Source organism: Oryzias latipes, chromosome 2 (assembly GCF_053564925.1).
Source record: "Oryzias latipes strain Hd-rR chromosome 2, Olatipes_Hd-rR_3.1".
In the NCBI taxonomy this organism is placed as follows: domain Eukaryota; kingdom Metazoa; phylum Chordata; class Actinopteri; order Beloniformes; family Adrianichthyidae; genus Oryzias; species Oryzias latipes.
Window position 1 is genome coordinate 37,959,227 of NC_136238.1, and position 14,979 is coordinate 37,974,205.

At 45.1% G+C, this 14,979-nt stretch overlaps 1 protein-coding gene across 3 annotated transcripts; it reads left to right on the forward strand.

Annotated features, from left to right (window-relative positions):
• On the forward strand, positions 1–11,893 carry LOC144987877 (uncharacterized). 3 transcript variants are annotated; one of them, XM_078937585.1, is made up of 3 exons: positions 1–768; positions 6,979–8,398; positions 11,405–11,893. In XM_078937585.1, exons 2-3 carry the CDS (start codon positions 7,874–7,876, stop codon positions 11,447–11,449), a joined length of 570 nt encoding a protein of 189 aa, XP_078793711.1. In that variant the 5' UTR covers positions 1–768; positions 6,979–7,873; the 3' UTR covers positions 11,450–11,893. The 3 variants fall into 3 exon arrangements, with proteins under 3 accessions (XP_078793711.1, XP_078793708.1, XP_078793710.1); XM_078937582.1 differs by lacking the exon at positions 11,405–11,893 and having other exon boundaries at positions 9–768; positions 6,979–10,996; XM_078937584.1 differs by lacking the exons at positions 1–768; positions 11,405–11,893 and adding an exon at positions 811–2,939 and having other exon boundaries at positions 6,979–10,996.
• The last annotated feature ends 3,086 nt before the right edge of the window (positions 11,894–14,979 follow it).

Here is a 14,979-nt window from a genome sequence, read left to right on the forward strand (position 1 = left end):
ACAGGAAAAGTGTCAATTTGAAAAAAAAGTGTTTTCCACCAATTTATCACATGTAGTTCTTATCAATACGATCATCTTAATCAATGTGTTTTTTTGAGTCTGTTGAGGATGCTGATCGTAATGATAATCGCTCATGCAGAGCAGGACGACTGCGGTCCAAAGTCTCCTTTGTAGCTCACACTGTAACCCCCCCTCACCCCCGCCTGCAGACAGAAGCTACAAGACTCACGTGGGGCAGCAGGTTCATTCTAGCAGCCACAGATCTTTTTACAAGTGGGTTGTGGAAAATCTCTCAATAAACACTACAAAAAATAATTTCAGACACAACTTATGAAGGAAAAGAACTTTATGTTAAAAGAGGAAACATGAAATGAAAATACGTAGAACCCAGCAGATCTAAACGCTACATAGTTTGTCCAAGTGGGGTTAGTGCGCATGCACGATTCAGCATCAGTACGAAACACAATTGTTTAAGCCACAGTCCGTGCACATCATTTATCAGATTTGTTTAACCACTGGCACCTGGGGGGCTCCGTATATTTCAGCCCCTCAGAGCTGAACCTCATACTCTTTAGGACCCAGCAGCGTCTTGACTGCTGCAACTGGAGTCACGTGATTTCTGTAGAGAAGTGAGGGGTCGCAGAAGTGAGAAAAGTCGCAGCCATTCATGCACACACACATACAGACACACAGAGGGAGGAGTTCTGCTCTCGGTCAGACAGCAGAGTTTGTCCAGCAGACGTTGGAGTTTCTCCATTTTCTTCTTCGGTGAGTCTTTGTGTAAAAGTTGTTTTCTGTTCTTATCATGATGAAACTGTTGTTACTGATCTGTGAGGAAAAGACCAGCAGACAAACACAACAGGTCACTGACTGACAACATGGCCGCTCTGAAAGTTTTCATGAAGGCCTGAGACGGTTCAGAGAAACTCTGGTCCCAGCAGACCAGCATTGCGTCGCGTAGGGCGCTGGCCAAACGAACATGGAAAAGTTATTTATAGTTCGTATTTTTAATTTTCACAGCTGTTTGTTAACATAGATTTACATGAAATGATCAGTAACAGAAGCTCATTGATTGTAACCGATTGAGCACCGCAGCCGCTCCTCCCTCGCTTCTTTCCTCCCCCAGAGAGCGCGCCCCAGCCCGGCTCTCGCGGAGACGCGCGCGGGGGAGCGCGCTGTTGCTTACTTTTAGTTGAACCGTGTTTACATCTGATGAGAAGGCAAAAGAAAAACAATCGAGGGCCCAAAACAGAAAATGCCAGAAATGTAGAAGGAATGAAGAAAAGTTTCTGTAATGGTTGAGAGACAGCAGGAAGGTTCTAGTAGTGATAGAAACAGAGGTGGAAACATTCAGGCTAAAGCTGCCAGCAGTGGTGGTTCCACACTAACTCACTCACCGGGCAAGGAACCCCCCCCCGCGCTCACACACATTTGACAACATCCGTTTGTGTTCTCTATCTTCTGTTTGACCATTTAACACAAAATGCATGAATGTTCTAGACTCGTATTCCAGGGGGGTCAAACTCAGTCACACAGGGGCCTAAATTAAAAACATGCTTTAGGTTTTAGGCAGAACAAGATAAACATTTACTGAAAAAAACTAAACCTAAACATTTAGACATTTAAAACTGAACGTTTTGAACATAAATATGAATAATAACAGGAACATTAATCCAATTTTGCTCTCCGTAAAATAAATTCTCTCAAAATTATACAAATATGAAGATGCTGCAGAACAAAAGTCTGGAAATGTTAATAATAGGAAAGAAATAACAAATCATGTCTTTCTGTTTTCTTTGCTCTTTTGTCAATTTTTAGAGCTGAACTCCTGCATCATGTTTAGAAATAAGTTTGTTTCTGTTTTGTGTGTCTTTGTGAAACATTTCAGAGGATTTGATTTTTTAAAATCTGTTATTGTGAATATCATTTTTAGGTCTATAAAACATTAAAAACTAAATCATAGAACTCATCAGTGGGATTACTCCAAAAATATTTGGCATTTCCCTAATTTTGTGAAACACCAACAGTAGAAAAGCATCCAAAACACTTCAATAAAAAACCACTTCCGGCTACCAATAAAATGATCCCAAGTGTCTTCCAGCTGTACTGATCAGATTTTACAGAATCAATAATCCTGGAGAAAATAAAGGAGCTTGTTTGTTCTTATTTTGTTTTAAATAATTTTTTGAACTAGATGTACCAAAACACTGATAAAGTTTTTATCCTTTGAAACAACACTGAATGATGATAAAAGCTGCTCCTAGAAGTAGAAGTATGTGTGATGGTGGTTAGATGGTGATTTAGTTTCTCTCTATGTTAAAAGTTTGGATAATTATTATTTTTGTGAGTGATCACTTTGCCTGAACGACATTTTGGATCTTAGTTGAACATTTGGAGATTTTTGACAACAATGAATAAAAATATGCTTAAAATAAAAAAATGTCTCTATTTTTACATATAGTTTAGTCTGTTTTCTTTTGAAAATCTTCCCAACACAAAGTTTATATCAAACAGCTTTGACGAAGGTGAGAGAGAATCAGGACAGATGGACGGAAAAAGGTTGGTCTGATGGTGAACACTCAGGACAGAGACAGTTCAGACCAAGGCAGTCATTTTAAATAGTATTCTTATTTTAAAAAATAAACATGCATTAGCAAGATGTTTAATTATTTCAAACAGTTAATAATCCTTGCTTGGCAATAGGATCAAATTTTTAATTATATCTTATTTAATATTTATCATATTTGCCATAGGATTTAGTGGAGAAGACTTTTTGGTGATGCATCTGATATCAAAGAGAGCAGAGATGGCACCAGCAGCAGGGAGAAATACCTTCAGAGAGAGCTCGAAAGATGGAAGAAGAATATAGAAGAAGAGAGGAAAGAAATGCTCAAAGAATTGGTGACTTCAGCAGAAGATCCATCACAACAATACTCAAGGTTTGGACAGGAAGCAGTGTTATTAGGGTTGGGCGATGTCCCCTAATTTGGCCGTTGACGATGTTTGCTGTCAACCATCGGGATGGACGATGACATCGTCGGGGGGGGGGGGGGGGGGGGTATTTTTACATTTTTCGTTCTTATATAACTGCTATTCGTTATTTTGCTTTTTTCATTTTATTTCCCAACTAATGGTTAATCCGCGATGATCCAGTATAAACTGAGGGAAGTGACTTTAACAGAAAAAGTAACAAGCAAGATAGAAAAGAAGTAGTCCGCTCCCGCACTTAGCGAAGTGGACCGGCGGAGTGCGGATTTACAGCTTTGTGTTTGATGGGAAGGGGGGGGGGTACATGAGCGGTATGTGTGGGAGATTTAAGACTGCGATCCGTCCCGCAGCTCTAGGGGTACTACCTACCGAACTCAGAACCGGGTCTAAACGTGTGTCTGAGCACAGCTCGGATCGTCAGCAGACAGAGGGGTGAGCATCAAAGCAGAAATGTCGCTCAGTCCTTAGAAAACATTGAAACAATCACGTGGATTTGTGTTTCCAGTCGTGTCCCGACTAAATAAAGGCTGATGTTATTCACAGGATGCAGCGCCACCCAAAGCTAATGTTGTTAGCCCGTGTTAGCATACTGCTAATCCTGGCTCCGTTCAGAAAAAGCACTGACCACACGGATTAAAATTCAAATGATGAGCGAACAGGTGTTTCATAATAACCGTAACATTATTAAAAGCACGTTTAGAAGATCATATCGTATTTTACCGAGCTGACATGTCAATGTATATAGCCGCTCGGCGCTGTTATCGTTTTGTATTGAATTGTAACATTCAATAAAGTTTGGAAAAAAAGCCGCTCGGCAGAAGTTGTATCCCCTTCCGGTTTTCAAACTGCGCATGTGCGAATACTGCGCATGTGCAAATGATTTATTCCGACCGAAATTGTGACCTTAGTGAACGTTTTTATATTCTGAAAACATTTTTCTGGGCCCATCTACACGGTTGGATTCTAATCCGACCATTGATCCCATCAAGATATTTTGTACATGTAACCGCGGCTTCTGGTGTCGACGCGCAACGTGGCGGGGGCGTGGCATCACGATGGTGGTCTCTCCATCGGGATGTCAGTCACCCATCACGATGGACGATGATATCGTCCATCGGCACAACCCTAAGTGTTATGAAATGTCCTTTGATGCAATTCATTTTACATTCCTTATAAAACAAGGACAAAAGGGAATCCTTTCCACAAACAAACCAAAGTTTGGTTTCCTTTGTAGGCAGCGTCTATCTGCTCAGAGGAAGGACAGAAGAACAAAAAATAAATTCAAGAGGCAAAGAGCTGAACTACAAGAAAAAACTGAAAAAGAAAGAAAAATCCAAAAAATATGCCAACGTTTAACAGATTCTGATTCACCATGTTCAAAAGTAAAAAGACCAACTTCAAATTCATCAATCCCCAAACAAAAAAAACAACCTTACTTTACCATGAATTACATTTAAGAAATTAGAAATAAATATAAAAAAAATCACCAAAGACGAATAAAGCAGCTGAAAATAAAAATCAAATACAGGTTGCAAAAATCTGAAAATGACTCACTTGGATTCTAAAACAAGAAAATGAAAAATCCTGAAAGAGATCCAGCAGGTTTTCTGAAGCCTCAAAAGAAAAAATTAAGGGATTCTGTGTTAAAGATGATGTGAGTAGAATGATCCCAGGAACCAAAAAACACCAAAGAGGAAGAAATTCAAAATGCAGATAAGGTTCTATGTTCATATGCTGTTGTAGTTCTCTATTATTATTTTTATAAACTTCATTAAACTGCAATTTCCTTCTAATTTTGATGTGCTTATGAAATGAAAACTCTGCTACAAACTCCCAGCATTGAATTTTAGAGGATGGAATTAAATCTGTGTTTGTCCCTTCAACCCCGTCACCATGTTCAACCCTGTTATGCCTGTTTCAACCCTGTAACACAACAAGTGTCAATTCATTTATAATAGTATTAATAATAATAATACAGAATTGTGTGTTGACTTTTGTCTAAAAGGATGAGAACTATCTTAAAGTCTGTATTTTGGATTACAAATCTTCCAATAATTTGCCCATTTCAGGAAAATGACCACTGTGAATTATGCCTGTTAGTCACATTTTAGGATTTTAGAGAAGAAAAACATTTATTTAAGAGAAATGTTCAGTTTGAAATCATTTAATTAGAACAAGGGGACATGGGACATGGGAATTGTTAATATGTTTATTAATCACATACAAGCAATTTATCATCATATAACAATTTAATCATATTGAATTTTTCATAAACAATTTTATTTTAATATTCATGGAGATTCCATAGTGTACGTAACGGGGTTGAACATTTACTTTTACCACAACTATGTGGGGGAGGGGCTCATTCAATTCAATACAATTCAATTGTATGTAAAGCCCAAAATCACAACGGTCGTCTCGATGGGCTTCGTACCGCTAATTGTAAAGTAAAACATCAAATCAAAAAGGTTAATGAATACATGGAATTCAACAGGAAAATACTAAATTGAACTAACAAACTGACTAAACTAAACTGGACATCCCTGCCCTTAGACCCCCCCTTCGCTCTTAGACTCACCGCTTCTGATTCCAGACCTGCAACAAACTAACAGCTGCTGTAACGCCTTTCAGTTTCTTTGCCTTTGTGTTTGGTTCTTTGTTTTTCTTTAGAGGTCTGCGTTCATTTCCTGTTTTATTTTGTAGGGTTTCCTGTTTTGTTGCTGTGCTGAGTTTTACTTTGGGTCCCCATTTGTCCTGATTGTGTTCACCTGTGTCTCATTTGGCTGTATGTATTTAAGTCCTGTCCTTCCCTTCCTCCTGTGCTGCTCCATAGTTTGATGTTATGCTGTTCCCCTGTCTCTGTGTAGCTTTCATGTCTCCCCTTCTGAGTATTTCAAGTTTCGAGTTTTCTAGCCTGCTTAAGCAGTGGTTTTTGGTTTTGTAGTTTCACTTATTAAAGCCCCCGTTCCCCTGCAACCTCCTGTCTCCTTCATCCTCTCTGCGCCTGGGTACTGCCCCAACTTCTCCCATAACAGCTGCTTCCTAATAAAAAATAGTTGTCATCCATAAAATGTATGTACTTCATAGGGTTTACTGGATTTTGAGGAGTCTGCATCAAAGTGAAATTTTTTCTATCATCTCACTCATCTTAAGTCTGGATGTTTGACAGACATTTACACTGCGGGTCTTGATGCCCAAATCCGATTTTCTGACTATATCCGTTTTTTTTTTTGACATCCCGCTCTAATCATCTTTTAAAGTGACCCGTATCCGATTTTTGCATTTACACTATACAATGCTGAAACTATCAAACGTAGACGTTCTGAGGACTACGTAGCAGCCTGATTTGAAAACACGAAGGAGGAGGCGACCTCTACAAATTATTTTTTATAAGGAGAGTGACCAAAGAAGGATTTAAAATAAACATGAAAGGTGAATTTTACAGAGAATGAGAATGTGAACAATATGGTGGATGTAGTCCGGACAACAGATGATTTGACGATGACGACAGAGGAAACTGACGACTTGACGATGGCGAATGAGATAAAATGTATGGGATTTTAGAAGGACAGGTGTTGGGTTGAATAGAGAAGAAACAGAAAGATAAGGACAAGGAGAAATTGCATAAAGTATTGGTTCAGATGGATTTGAAACAGACTTGAAGTACGATGACATTTATTCATCAGTTACGGGAAAAAGAATTGGAAATGATAAAACAGATGCAGGAGTTGTATAAGAAGGTGAAAGAAGTCTCATGGAAAGAAAAAAGGGAAGCTAAACGGAAGCATAAGGAAACTGACAAAATTAAACGCACAGTGCATCAACTGACTCTTGCAGCCACAGCGTTGACTATGGTGAAGACAGAACAAGACAGTAATAAATCTGCCGTGACAACATCTCCTCTCCAGACACCCCTCTCTGGCATTTACCCCTCCCTTCCAGTAGGGACAGAGCCCCCTGTTTTCACCCCCTCCCCCCTATCCTCCACAGGACATGTACCCGATGCTGAGATATGCGGTGAAGTGGCCTGTGAGAGGACAGTTTGTTAGGCCTGTGGACCAGGACCTGACTCCTGAAGAATAGCAGCACATAGCCTCAATGTTGCGGGAAAGGCGACCCAGAATGGCAGAAAACAGAGAAAACCCCTCCAGAGACCTCATAAACCTTCGCACAGAACACCCCTCTGCACCACTGGTAAGTGAAGGAGCAGACGCTTACTTTTGCTCACACAGCACTCCAGCTCGACAGGGAGGAGACTTGAGACAATTGCTAGGCGTAACAGCCACAGTCACTGAGATCCAGTCTATGGAACAGCGTGCGGGTGTGCAGGACCACCTGGACTCCACTCTTTTAGTGGACGTTCAAGCTCCAGTTTTTACTGCAATGAGGGAACTTTTTCCTGATCCAGTGACCGCAGCTCCAACAAGTTTCCCCTACACAGATAAGGACCCCAGCACATATTACTCTGAGTGTGTCCAGAAATGGATTGACAACAAGGGCAGAGACCCCGGCCTGTCACTCCCTGAAACAGTCATATTTAGAACAGCAATCCTGGCAGGATTGCCTCAGGACTTACAGGATTTATTAAAAGCAGACCCAGACTTGTTGGCTGGTGATGAGAGTCGATTTAAGAGGCATTTGATTCATCACTGCAGAGCACACTTGGAGAAAAAGGAGAGAGCAGAGGGAGAAGTTGAACAGCTGAAAACCCAATTACTCAGACTGCAGCTTGCACAGGCCCGGAAAGAATCCACTCAGGATAAAAAAGGTGTTAAAAAAGAATATAACATGATGAGTTTAGTACCCCCAGAGCCAGCAGCAATGATGTGGCAGGCTCAGGCATTCGGAGGCCGGGGCAGGAGAAGGAGCGGATATTCTGGAAGACATGGGCCACCCAGGGGACCCCCCCCAGCAGCAGCTGGAGATGAATGCTTCATCTGTGGCGCTCCAGATCACTGGGCACGACACTGCCCACAACGAGGTACCCAACAGCATCATGCACAGACCAGGGGCAGAGGGCGACCTGGACAACACCCACGGCCGCTCCAAGCCCCTCCTCCACCGTGGCAAGGACCACAATGGTGGCAAGTCGGACTGCCTGGGTTCTAACCCTCAGCTCCTGCGGCCCCTGACGCGGGTCGCTGTCAACTTGCGCCGGGCTCCCTCCCCTCTGAGCATGGCGCTCCTCAACGCCCGATCCGTGGCTAACAAATCGTTTCTGCTAAACGATCTTATCGACTCCAGGAACGTGGATCTTTTGTTTCTGACTGAAACTTGGCAGCGGAATTCCGACCACTCGTCTCTCATTGAACTCTGCCCGGCCGGTTACTCCTTCATCGGACGGCCTCGGCCATCGGGTCGTGGAGGGGGAATCGCCGCGGTCTTTCGGAATCGCCTCCTATGCCGCTCGGTGAGCGCTGTTCAGTTTTCTTCATTCGAGCTCCAGGTGATCAAAGTCGGGAATAAGTACTCTCTTCACTGTGCCGTTGTCTACCGTCCACCTGGATCAAATGGTGTGTTTTTACAGGAGTTCAGCGACTTTCTTTCTTCCACTATGAAGCTGTCTAACCTGATCATAGTTGGTGATTTTAACATGCATATTAATGATGACTCTGATCTATTTGCCAGTGGTTTTATCAGCCTAATGGACTCTTTTAACTTTATTCAGCATGTGTCTGGGCCCACACATGTTAAAGGTGGCACACTCGACCTTGTTTTTAGCTTGGGTGTGCATATTGATTTTATTTTTTCTGAGGACATTTTTATTTCTGACCATCATTGCATTTTTTTTAACTTATCTTTTTCTGTGTCACTTTCGCCTGTACGCAGAGAAGTCAGCTCTCGCATCCTTAACTCCTCCACAGCTGAGGTCTTTTCTAATGCTTTTAACCTGGTCCTTTCTCCGTGTACCGATGTTAATATTTTATTATGTAGCTTTAACCGTTATTGTCTTTCCATCTTGGATGAAGTCTGTCCTGTTAAAACTAGACTGGCTCCTGTCACTAAGGTTTCCCCTTGGATTAACAATAGTATTCGCCGTCTGAAACAATTATGCAGAAAAGTTGAACGTTTATGGAAAAGAACTCACCTAGATGTTCATCTCCTTCATCTTAAGGATCTTTTAGTTTCTTTTAACAATGCTGTTAGAGATGCGAGGGCTGCATATTTCACTAATCTCATTTCCAAAAACAGAGGTAATCCTAAAGTGCTGTTCAACACTATTAGTGATATTGTTATGCCCAGTCCACCTGCCGTTCCCATCCATTCCAATGATGACTGTGAAAAGTTTTTATCATTTTTTATTGAAAAGGTCAGATCTGTGAGAAGCTCTCTGTGTCACACAGCTGGTCCTGGCTCTGGTTCTTTTCCTGGTCCGCCTCGTCCTGTGATTTTAGACACATTCTCGCCTGTTTCCCTCCCTGAGCTAGTCAGATTAGTTGGCACAATGAAGTCATCCTCTTGCTCCCTCGACACGTTGCCAACTTCTCTGCTCAAAGATGTCTTCCAGTCCATTGGTCCCTGTGTCCTGTCAATAATGAACTCGTCTCTGCTGTCTGGTCAAGTCCCTGAGCACTTTAAGGAAGCTGTTGTACTTCCTCTCCTTAAAAAACCTGGGCTTGACCCCTCCCTCTTGAGCAGTTTTAGACCCATTTCTAACCTTCCTTTCATGTCTAAAATTTTAGAGAAGGTTGTTGCCAAACAACTTACAGCTGCTCTCGACAGTCATGGGATATTTGATCATTTTCAGTCAGGTTTTCGCAGAGCTCACTCCACTGAAACAGCCCTTCTCAGAGTCACTAATGACATCCTGATGCAGGGTGATGCAGGAAAATGCTCTGTGTTACTGTTATTAGACCTGACCGCAGCCTTTGACACTGTGGACCATTACACCCTCTTGGACAGGCTAAAAAACTGGGTTGGGGTCTCCGGATCAGCCTTAAACTGGTTTTCATCATATTTGACTGGCAGATCTTTCTCTGTTGTCTTCTCCAAGTTTAAGTCTTCCTCTGCTCCTCTCACTTCTGGTGTGCCCCAAGGCTCAGTTTTGGGACCTTTATTGTTTATTTTATATCTGCTGCCTTTACAGCATATTTTAAGTTCTTTTAATGACATTTCTTATCACCTTTATGCTGACGATATTCAGCTTTATGTGTCTTTTAAACCCCAGGATGTTTTTAAAATACAGACTTTACAAAAGTGTCTGGATTCAGTTAAGAGCTGGATGAATCACAACTTTCTCCAACTCAATGAAGCCAAAACTGAGGTCCTAGTTTGTGCTCCTGACAGTTGTCTCGCCAAGATAATCCATGAGCTCGGCTCACTTGCTTCTTTTATCAAGCCCTCTGTCAGGAACCTAGGTGTAACTTTAGACCCGGTTTTATCCCTGGACTCTCATGTCGGGTCACTCGTTCGCTCTTGTTTTTATCATCTAAAAAACATTGCAAAATTGAGTCCAGTCGTGTCCCGTTCTGAGATGGAGATGCTCATTCACAGTTTTATATCCTCCCGTCTCGACTATTGCAACTCCATCTTCACATGTTTAAGTAAAAAATCTCTAGAACGGCTCCAGATTGTCCAGAACGCTGCTGCTAGGCTTTTAACCAAGTCATCCAAGTTTTCACACATCACCCCGTTATTAATGCAGCTGCACTGGCTCCCCATCCACTACAGAGTGCATTTTAAAATCCTGGTCTTAACATACAGAGCTCTTAATGACCAAGCACCAGTCTACATAAAAGACCTGGTGCAGCCATACACTCCCAGCAGGTCACTGAGGTCATGTGACCAGGGTCTGCTGGCTGTTAAGAGAACCCGTTTAGATCAACCTGTCACAGCTACCATTTATTAGCCAAACAGTTAAAAAACAGAATTGTTTCAAAAGCATTAATATAAATGCCACCTTAACAGCCTGGTGGGAATTTCTCAAAATATCAAAATCATCAATTCAACAGTGCAAAATGACACCCATCTGGAACAACCCGGACATCCTTATTAACAAAAAAATGATTCACTTCCCAGCTTGGCAAGCAGGGGGCATAAAACAACTAGAGCACGTAATTATTGATAGAAGATTCATAACCCCCCAGGAACTTCAAGACAAACATGGAATAAATAACTTCTTGGAATATCAGCAACTTAAATCAAGTATTACTAAAAAGTATAAAATTAAAGACGACGATTTAAAGCTACCAGATGTAGTTACCACTCTGATTAATTTTTCAATGAATAGAACTCTCTCCAAAATATACAAACTTTTATGTAATTTAGATAACAATATTGCCCTTCCAACAAAAAAATGGGATGCAGATTTGAGCATCAGCACAGATGAAAGCTTCTGGTCAGAACTTTGTCTAAACACCTTTAAACTGACAAAAAGTCCAAATCTGCAGCTAATCCATCTCAAAACTCTTCACAGAATTTACTACACTGGACAGAGGATGTTCAAGATGGGTCTCAGTAACTCAGACATTTGCGAGCACTGTGATAATAATCTACCCGACAGCTACATGCACGCACTGTGGTTCTGCACTCCTGTCCAGGCTCTCTGGCAGCAGGTATGTGCCGATTTATCAGTCTGGCTTAAGGTTTCAATCACTGCCTCACCGTCACTTTGTGTGCTTGGTGACATGAGTGCCATCGATATAGAAGAAGGATTAGCATCTATCATTTTCATAACTCTTTGTATTGCCAAAAAAACTATCTTAATAAATTGGAAAAACAAGAAAAATATAAACATATGTCAACACAGAAATCTGCTGTTTGATCATATCAGCTTGGAAAAAATGTCAGCCCAAAGCTCAAGTAACTTTGAAAGAATTCAGTCTCTCTGGTCTCCTGTGGTTGACTCCATGACTTAGGGGGTGGGGGGCTTGGTCGTCGCTGCTCCTTGCCCTTCTGCCGTGGTTTGGGGTGGGGGTCGGGGCTTCCGGTGCCTGGCGGGGGCAGTGGGGGGATCCGTTGGTCGGGGGGTCGGGTCCGGTGCCTGGGTGGGGCGGGCTGGGGCGCTGCGTGGTCCTCTGGGCTTGGGTGTGGGGGTGCGTGGTGGGGGGGTGGGGGGGTGGTCTGGCTTGGCTTGGGGGGGTGGTCCCTTTGCCTGTGCTGGGGGGGGGTTGGCGGGGGGCCCTGCTCGGGTGGGGGGGGCCCAGCGGCGCCGGATGGGCTGCCCATCTGCACCTGGGGCTGGGATCGGCCCTTCCCTGGCTCTGGGGCGGGACGGGACAACCCTCTCGGGGCCCCCGGTCGCTCTGGGTGTCACCCGCTTCGGCTGCGGGGTCTGGGGTGGGGTGGGGTGGGGGGCTTGTCGGCCCTGTCCTGTGGGGGGGCGTTCTGGGGGGGAGGGGGGGGCCCATTATTAGTACGGGTCGGGGGGGCTAGCGGGTCGGGGTCTCCGCTGAGGCAATCAGTGGTTGCCTCGGCCGGTTGGCCTCCTCGGTCCCGTCGAGGCCTGACCAGAGCTCTTCTAGGGCCGGCGTCTGGGGGTGGGGGCCTGGGCTTGCTCCGGGGGGGGGCGACGCTTTCTGGCTCCTCTCTCTCTGTGTGGGGTGGGTGGTGCCGGGCCTGGGGTGTCGGCGCCTCCGGGGGTGGGCCCCTGGGCTGGGTGGCCCTGGCCCCTTTGCTGGGGGTGGGCTGGGGGACGGCTGTTTGACCACCGGGGGACAGTCTACCAGCTGTCCCCAACTTACCCCCTTCCTTATATAACCTCATATTAGGGTGAGGGGGTGGGGGGTCTAGCCTGCGATGCGCCTTGGGGGGGGGCTACTTGGGAGTGGCCCCCCTCCTATGGTTGCCGTATGGAGTGGGCCCCCCCTCTTTCGGTTTTATTTGCACCTTAGACATGTAGGGTCCTTGGTAGGGGGGGTGCTTGGACATCACTGCAAGCAAGCAGCAGATGTCCTCCTGGCACCCTACCCGCCAATTTTAACCGCACCTTAGACATTTAGGGCCCCTTGGTGTGGAGGGTGAGGGGACATCACTGTGAGTAATCAGGAGATGTCCCCTTAGTGCCCTACTCGCCAATTTTAACTGCACCCCCCTTAGTACACACACCCCTCCCCCTTCAATATATACATTCAAACATAAACACACACACATGCACACAAACACCCTCTCAAACACCCATACACGCACACACATTTTACAAGGAAGGTGGGACCTGGGTCCATCTGTCCCCTACCCCTTCCCTGGTGGGGGGTGCAGGCCCCTTGGCGATGGCGGCCGTGTCCCTTGGGTGCCGGCTCCCTGGGCCCGGCGGTGCTCTCTCCGCACGGTGGGGGGGTTCATATTACACCTGAGCCGGGGGTGTTCGTGTCCCTGGGGGGTGGGTCCTGGTCCTTGCCCCTGGGCGCTGGGCCCCGCCAAACTTCCAACATGGCCGAGCCTGGTCGGGCCATATTTATAACATCCCTTGTGGGCCGCCCTTTTTTCCCCGGGGTTCCCCCCTCCTGGGCGGGGGCGGCGGGCCCCTGCCTTGCTCCTACCTGGACCAACCGTGGGCCGGGTGGGTGGCTGCCTGGAGTGCGGAGCGGGTCTCCCTTGGGGGGTCCTGGCTCGTACCTGGGGTCGGGGCGGGGGGATGCCCGGAACTCCTGGGTGGTGGTGGGGTGCTCGTCTGGGGCTGTGGGCGTCCCTCTCCGGTGGGGCCCTGCGTTGGGCTCTTCCGGCGCGGCGGGGGGCTGCTTTCCTGGCTGGGCTGGGGCGGCGCTCTCTTTCCCTCTGCGCCTCCCTGCTCTCTGGCTCTGGGGGCCTCGCGGCGGTCCGGCTGGCCCTGGCCTGGGTGGCGGTCTTGGTCGCCCGGGGGGCGGTTGTTCCCTGCCTGTTCCCGTGTGGCGTTGGGGGAATTCCGGCTGCCGCTGCTGCTGCGGCGGGGGTATGGGTGTGGGGGTGGCTGGGCGCTCCTCCTCCTTCTTTTCACATTCCACCATCCATTTTAGAAGAACATAAACACTCACCTGAGCACAGGTGTTAGCTCACCTTTGCACTAATAGTTTGCATGATTGAATGAATGAAAGATTTCACACTAGTTGGTTTAAAGGCATAGGTATGCGTTCGTGAACACTATCTGTTTTGTGTGCATGTTGACATGTGGACATTTTTGCGGCTAGCAGGTGTGTTGATAATATTTGAGTGTGTGTGAACAGGCCCCGCCCTTTTTGTACTACATTTGAACCGTACCGTAACGATAAACAACCAGTAAACCTGTCTGCTCTATGCTGCTTCATGGTCTTACCCCCCTTCCCCTCCTATTATCACCCTCCTACCCCCCCCTCTCTCTAACGTCCCTCTCTCTTCTTCCCCTCTTTCCTTTTCCGTCCGGTCCAACACCAAAGATTTTCAAACATGATTGAAATTAATAAATTTTGTCCTCAATTACAAAAGGGGTTTATTCAGACATACCTTTGGTTTGTCTGAAGATGAATAACCCCTCTTGTTAAAATAAAATATGTCCAACACAAGAGGCCCTCAGCTCTCATCTGTTTGCCTAGCTGTTGGACAGGACAAGTTACAAAAAAAAAAAAAAAAAAAAAAAAAAAGAGAACCCGTTTAAAGACTAAAGGAGACAGAGCCTTTGCCACGGTGGCCCCATCCCTCTGGAACTCTCTTCCTCTCAGCCTCAGATCTGTAGACTCAGTGTTTTCTTTTAAAAAGCAGCTAAAAACATATCTTTTTAAAATAGCTTTTTCTTAATTTCTTTTTAACATGTGTTTTTACTGTGTTCTACTGTTGTTTTATCGTGTTGTACTGTGAAGCACTTTGTGATTTTTATCTGGAAAGGTGCTATACAAATAAAGTTTATTATTATTATTATAATATCACTAGGGGTGCCCACGAGGCCTGGGACCATTTGCTGATGCAGGAGCCATGGTCCCTTTTAAGCTCACAGGTCCCCATGATGGGTCTAGTGGACACTGGTGCAACATGTTCCTCTATAAACAGTCAGTTACCTCCATCTGGTCTGAAAAATGAACACATGAACTTTGTCAGCTTCTCTGG